Below are 7,614 nucleotides of genomic sequence, written 5' to 3'. Positions count from 1 at the left end.
ATGTGATGGGCGCGGCATATGTTTAACCATTTGACGACCCAGCATTTCCTTGACAACGGAGTACCCCCCCCCCCCCATGCATTATGTACCCATAATGCCCCATAATATATCTCAAATGTCCTGAACCATATTATACAGTATATCACTAGCATTATCTTTAATATTCACCCCTGCAAAACTATATTGCATAAGTGGGAATAGAACATGGATGGATTACTAAAGTCACAAATAGAGACAATTGATATTCTGCTACGACTGTCATCCATACAAATATAAATAAATATGGCCCTCATTACAGTTTTTGCTTTTGTTTTCTTCCCTTAAAACAGAACTGGAAAAATCCTGAGATTCATCACAATTAATTATTTTAATCTATTTTATTTTTTGTCTTATAGGTTTAACAAAGAATATCAGAATCTTTTTAAATACCCCCTTTAAGACTCATTAATAGGAACAATTTTAACTTAATTTAGTTGTTATCAAATACATTTTATTGTACAGTACTGTTCATAACCATGGTGTTTTTTTATTTTATTTTGGTCAGCTCTTTTTTTTAAATATTTAATAAAATAGTAATATTTTTGTTTAGCTACTATTTAGTATATATATATATATATATATATATATATATATATATATATATATATATATATATATATATATATATATATATATATGTGTGTGTGTGTGTGTGTGTGTGTGTGTGTGTGTGTGTAGCCAAGGGTGGGCCAGGGTGGGCCTGGGCCCACCCAAATTAGACCCAGAATATTAGAGATTATTATTTGACTTCAAATATATTTTTATAAAATAGTTTTAAAAAATGCATAAATTCTGATTTCTGAAAGTGTGAAAGAACTGTTTGAATGTGCTCTGTTGTTAATGAAAATTTGGTACAAATACAAAAACTTGGCCCATCCATTTTTATTGAGGCCCATCCAAAAGTAATGCCCTGGCGGGGGCCTGGGCAGCTCAGTGAGTATTGTCGCTGACTACCACCCTTGGAGTCGCGAGTTCGAATCCAGGGCGTGATGAGTGACTCCAGCCAGATCTCCTAATCAACCAAATTGGCCCGGTTGCTAGGGAGGGTAGAGTCACATGGGGTAACCTCCTGTGATCGTGATTAGTGGTTCTCGCTCTCAATGGGGCGCGTGGTAAGTTGTGCGTGGATCACGGAGAGTAGCATGAGCCTCCACATGCTGTGAGTCTCCGCGGTGTCATGCACAGCAAGCCACGTGAAAAGATGCGCAGATTGACTGTCTCAGAAGCGGAGGCAACTGAGACTTGTCCTCCGCCACCTGGATTGAGGTGAGTAACTGCGCCACCACAAGGACCTATTAAATAGTGAGAATTGGGCATTCCAAATTAGGAGAAAAGGGGATAAAATAATAATAATAATAATGTCCTGGCTACGCCCATGTATAGTTGTATTTAAAAAAAGAATTGCTTGTAAAATTGCATAATTTTATTGACTAGATACACTATATTGCCAAAAGTATTCGCTCATCTGCCTTTAGACGCATATGAACTTAAGTGACATCCCATTCTTAATCCATAGGGTTTAATATGACATCGGCCCACCCTTTGCAGCTATAACAGCTTCAACTCTTCTGGGAAGGCTTTCCACAAGGTTTAGGAGTGTGTTTATGGGAATTTTTGACCATTCTTCCAGATGCGCATTTGTGAGGTCAGACACTGATGTTGGACGAGAAGGCCTGGCTCGCAATCTTCACTCTAATTCATCCCAAAGGTGCTCTATCAGGTTGAGGTCAGGACTCTGTGCAGGCCAGTCAAGTTCTTCCACACCAAACTCGCTCATCCATGTCTTTATGGACCTTGCTTTGTGCACTGGTGCGCAGTCATGTTGGAACAGGAAGGGGCCATCCCCAAACTGTTCCCACAAAGTTGGGAGCATGGAATTGTCCAAAATCTCTTGGTATGCTGAAGCATTCAGAGTTCCTTTCACTGGAACTAAGGGGCCAAGCCCAGCTCCTGAAAAACAACCCCACACCATAATCCCCCTCCACCAAACTTCACAGTTGGCACAATGCAGTCAGACAAGTACCGTTCTCCTGGCAACCACCAAACCCAGACTCGTCCATCAGATTGCCAGATGGAGAAGCGTGATTCGTCACTCCAGAGAACGCGTCTCCACTGCTCTAGAGTCCAGTGGCGGCGTGCTTTACACCACTGCATCCGATGCTTTGCATTGCACTTGGTGATGTATGGCTTGGATGCAGCTGCACTCTACGGCCATGGAAACCCATTCCATGAAGCTCTCTACGCACTGTTCTTGAGCTAATCTGAAGGCCACATGAACTTTGGAGGTCTGTAGCGATTGACTCTGCAGAAAGTTGGCGACCTCTGCGCACTATGCGCCTCAGCATCCGCTGACCCCGCTCTGTCATTTTACGTGGCCTACCACTTCGTGACTGAGTTGCTGTCATTCCCAATCGCTTCCACTTTGTTATAATACCACTGACAGTTGACTGTGGAATATTTAGTAGAGAGGAAATTTCACGACTGGACTTGTTGCACAGGTGGCATCCTATCACAGTACCATGCTGGAATTCACTGAGCTCCTGAGAGCGGCCCATTCTTTCACAAATGTTTGTAGAAGCAGTCTGCATGCCTAGGTGCTTCATTTTATACACCTGTGGCCATGGAAGTGATTGGAACACCTGAATTCAATTATTTGGATGGGTGAGCGAATACTTTTGGCAATATAGTGTATACTGTAATATTGTTTTTACTCTATAGGGAATGGATGCATAAAAAAAAAACAATTTTGTGGGGAAGTAAATACAGCAGAAAAGATTAAATACTTTCTACTTTAAATAAGTTAAAGCGTGAACTTGAAAATATTAAGTAAATTGTAGATTTGTATCCAATTCAACATGTAAAAATGAATGCTCTAGCTTATAAATAAATATTATTTCTGATTGTTTGTTATCTTTACAATGAGTCATCATGTATCAGTCTTAAAGTAGAAAACCTTGTCATATTTATTCACTAATTTGAGTAAATTTCACTGGTAAATAAAATAATAAAATTGTTCTTTTTCTATTTACTATATTACTTTTCGAAGCTGGTGTTTCTAGCATCCATAGGGCTTAAATAATTAATAAGCTTGCATTGTTTCACTGTTTGCACATTTATTTCCACCGTTTTTATTGCTGATTTTGTTACATTTGGTAAAGTTTTGTGAAGTCTGAAGTTTTTCTACTCATTTTCTACTCAAACTTACCGGCTCATGGTCAAAAAATGATATGTTGAATGTTACCTTCATCGTGTTTTGTGCACTAGGTGTTGAGGTTTGCGTGCACAGCTCTGTATTTTAGTTCAAATGCCTGAATGCAAGGTGATGTTGACAAACAGAGTACATAGCAAGTATTAAACTCAATAGGTGTCCAAATGTCATGTGGTGCTGTACATGAGTTATACAGTACCAAGTTTATAAGGAAAGTTCAAAATGTGAAATGTCCTAAAAAAATGTATATTATGTTTATTTAAGTACCATCTACATCAGATTTGTAAGTAAAAGTTACTGTATTACCTGAAATATTTAAGTTAAGTTTACTTACTCACTTTAATCAATATTATGTCATGAAGTTAAGTAGATTTACTTAATTTTGTACCATTAAAATTTCCTCAGAAAAAAACTGTGCGCAAAAACTTGCAAAGTAAATTAAATCTTACTAGTCTTTTTTTTCAGTTTAGAATCACTGGACTCAATCAATATGGGATTAAGGGTTATAGCTTGGTTTTCAATACTCAGATTTAGAGGTTTGGATATTGTGTTTTGAAAGGCTATGTTTAAGAATTAAGCACTTTTTGTTTTAGGCTTACACATACTTTAAATCCTCTGACTTTCATAGCTCTTTAGTGATGGATTAATGAGGACAGAATGTCTACAATAAGAACCTGGGATTCTGCAGGAAACACATTATTACAGTTAATTAATTTAGTCAATGTAAGTAAACTACTGTGAACGTACACCTGCCTGTTTTTTTTTTTTTTTTTTTGATACCCTGGACTTTTGTAATGCTTGTTTAAACACACACACACACACACACACACACACACACACACACTTTTTAATCTAAGGCCCCACAGAACTCTTAACTAGCAATTCTAGTATTATGATGATGCTGTTGATCAAAGGTGAGAGACTTTTAGTTTAGATATATAATGTGTAACCTCTGACATCACTGTATAAAGCTTACTCAAATAGCGACATTGATAACATGGTGTGGTTTATTGCTTCCCCCTCGTTTTATTGTGGTAGGCTACTCAAAGTCTGCATATTAAAGAAAGTCTGCATATTAAAGACTGACCAACTATCTGAGATAAAGACCATGCCAGATTAATTTCCAGGCCTATTTTGTACATTGATCACAGTTTCAAAAACTTAAAACCTACTGAAACTTTGCTGTCTCTTGCCTCTCATAATTCTAAGAGATTCATGATAGCCGTGCCGTTAGCAGAAGTGCTTTTCACTCCAAACTCAATACGGGAATTACACTAAAAGCAATTACACTAGAAGTGCTTCAGACCAGAGACATCATCATCTCAGCACAATTTAGGAGAGAAAAAAGCATTTTCCTTTTACTCGCTAACAAAAGACTTCTGAGGCACTAACCACTTAGGCTGATGTTTGGAACAGAAGATTTAACATTGTGATTTAGACACACATTGTGGTGCAGTTTCAAGCAGTTTATTCAAGCTGTACAGCAAATGACAACATTCAGGCTGCTGCCAGAAAAAATAGACATCTGTGTAAAAGACCAATGTTTTCAGGAGATATTTACCAGGTAATGGGCAAGTAAACATCTCTCCTTCAGTTTTTCTTTGTAAAAAATTTACATTTTTTATGCATAAATTAAAAGTAATCCCAACGGGATGAGGGATGAGAAATGTAGGAATCAGGAAATGGTTGATATACAGTAAGTAATGCAAATGTGTTTATTAAAATCTGCAACACAGCTCGGACACATGATTTCAGATGTCAGTATAAAGACAATTGCTCTGTTCCAAAACCTAGTGTGCTGCCTCGCTGCCTATATAGGCAGTTGCCTTCTAAGGCCACATCTACACTAATGCGTTTTCATTTTAAACACTGATTTTGCTACGTTTACATCTCTCATCCACACTAGAACGGTGTTTGCCTCCATTGAAAGTGGTGAGTTTTGAAAACGCTCTCCATAACCGCGTACTTTGGAAAACGCTCGATGTTAAGGCTCAAGTATACTTAATTTTTCTGCGTTCCAGGTCATGTCGCACATGGTCGAGCACTCAGCCTTTCAAAGTATACTCTTTTGACCGCGAGCAAATACAAACACGTGGTACTCTTTTAGTAAAGTCAACGGCAGGCACAATGCACCGGCAATGGGCTCTCCGTGTGTCGAGAAAAGGTCAAAGTCGCTCATCAGTCTGCATGAACTGTCCACTTGTGGCCTAGATTTTCTTGATATGTGGACAGTCCTCATCTGTGCGCATCATCGGTGCATTGCGCCTGCCATTGACTGTACTAAAAGAGTATCACAAAGCAGTCGTAGTGCGGATGCACTGAACGCATCCGTATTTGCTTGAGGTCAAAAGAGTATACTTTGAAAGTCAATGCCGTCGACCGGGCGCAATCCAATCCAGAACACAGAAAAACGAAGTATACCCGAGCCTAAAATCTGGGACTGTGCTGATGAAAAATGTGTGTCACGCATACTATGCTCGTTCCAATTAGCAGCGTGGACAACTGAAGTATACTTTCGACCTTCCGCAAATTAAGGCCTTAAAAAGGTCTTAAATCGGAGCAACAAGTCTTAAAGTCATATGGTCATGGCATTAAATGTTGCATGAGGGATTGTTTTCTCGTTGCGTTTAAGCAAAGCCTTTCTAGCAAGTCAGTCCACTGTCGGCCATCTTTGGAACGCTCTCGGGAGGTTATTAGCTTCTGTCTACTTAAATGGGCAAACACCGAAATCTCAAAAAATGGTTGGTCAAGATTATGATCAAAGAACATATTTCAAACCAGCAATAAAATTTGACAGCACTGGAGTAATGGAGATCTATTTAAAGATGCATGTTTAAACTTTGAAGCGTTGCTATAAATATGACTCTTCATGTGCTCCCTAGACATTTACAGTACATTTAGGGAGCATATTGATGTATTGTGTCCCCTTTAATTCATTCCTTACATTTTCTTTAGCTGGCCTTAAAAAGGTCTTAAAAAAGTCTTACATTTAGCTTCATAAAACCCGCAGAAACCCTGGGAAACAGATTAGTGTGAATTTGGTCTAAGGCAGCGTCCTAGCTGAAATTGAACCTCATAAGTGACTGATTTTGAATGTTGTACATAGGAATTTCGTACATCATACAAGTAGCGTTTCTGTGATGCAACTAATTTCAATAAAGGTTGGTGATATGTTGCTACATTAACATAAATATGCATAATATAATTGAATATTAGGTAAATAGTCAATATATAGTCAATTTTCAATGCTTTTCATTCTTTTTGAATGAATTACTAATATATTTATAATCAACATTTCCCTAATTTCTCATTCTATCTAGGATTTCCACTCTGGGATAGCCTTCTCCACAAACGTTAAATGCGAAGCTGCCTTAGAATATGGCTGGGCAAAAGCATAATTAAATTTCCTACACCCTTAATGTTGTGATTCGTGACCCAAACCCAATGGTGCCTTAAAATGCTGCCTACGGTACCAGCTCACTAGGTTTTGGAACAAAACGAATATATCCTTTGTCTCTGAGGAAGTCTTGTTCACACTAAATCACATTACCACTATAAAGACATAATGAACACTTTTTTTTAACACATTATGAGCATATTATAAGCATGTTGTTTTCTGTCTCTGTTGTCTCTCAGGTGTTGTCTAAGATGCTAGAGAGGTGGACAAGAGACCAGCTCAATATCCCATGAATCCACCATATCTCTTTTTTATCTCTAATGAATATTCATCGTCATTTTCCTCAGGTGAACGTTTCAGGAAGCCTCCGTAGCGTTTGTTCTCTTGCCACCACTCTGGTAGGCCTACCCTCCTCATGAAACCACCATAACGTTTCTGTAGTGGCCTAACCTCGCTCTCAGAGTCATACAGCCCTGCCCTTTTCATAAAGCCCCCGTAACGTTTGGCCGTACCCTTTACGCCCTCCACTCCTCCCTTTGAATCAAGAATGTCTCTCAGAGCTGCCTCCTCCCTCTCACCATCAGCCTCAACTTGATTGGCCAGCATTTCAACGTCATGATTGGGCAGAATTACTCTGCCCTGGTCCATATCTTCTGGCTCCTGCCCATAGAGCTCTGCCGTCCTCTTCATGAAGCCTCCATAACGCTTCATAAAACCTCCGTAACGCTTCATAAAACCCCCATAACGCTTCATGAAGCCACCATATTTTTTCTCTACTTGGTGCTGTTGGGGGTCCAAGTGTTTGGTTTCTGTGGACGCTTGGTTGCTCTCAGGTACGTTATCAGCATTCTGCACGAAGCGTTTGCACAAACTCCAAGAGCTGCCTGCATTCAGATGTTCCTCGCACTGCAACACGCATTCCTGTGAAAAAAGCAAATGTATATTCAATGAGACTCACACATCATAAGCG

The 7,614-nt window shown here is 39.1% G+C and overlaps 1 protein-coding gene across 2 annotated transcripts in view; it reads right to left on the bottom strand.

Annotated features, from left to right (window-relative positions):
- Positions 1–4,705: 4,705 nt before the first annotated feature.
- The window catches only part of penkb (proenkephalin b), a 6,047-nt gene continuing 3,138 nt past the window's right edge, over positions 4,706–7,614 (bottom strand). For both annotated transcript variants that reach the window (XM_051676333.1, XM_051676410.1), the window contains exon 3: positions 4,706–7,565. In XM_051676333.1, coding sequence (XP_051532293.1) covers positions 6,924–7,565 — 642 coding nt within the window. In that variant the 3' untranslated portion in view covers positions 4,706–6,923. The remainder of the gene's footprint in view (positions 7,566–7,614) is intronic.

This window comes from Myxocyprinus asiaticus, chromosome 1, assembly GCF_019703515.2.
Source record: "Myxocyprinus asiaticus isolate MX2 ecotype Aquarium Trade chromosome 1, UBuf_Myxa_2, whole genome shotgun sequence".
Lineage (NCBI taxonomy): Eukaryota > Metazoa > Chordata > Actinopteri > Cypriniformes > Catostomidae > Myxocyprinus > Myxocyprinus asiaticus.
This window is presented reverse-complemented; position numbering and strand designations above follow the sequence as displayed.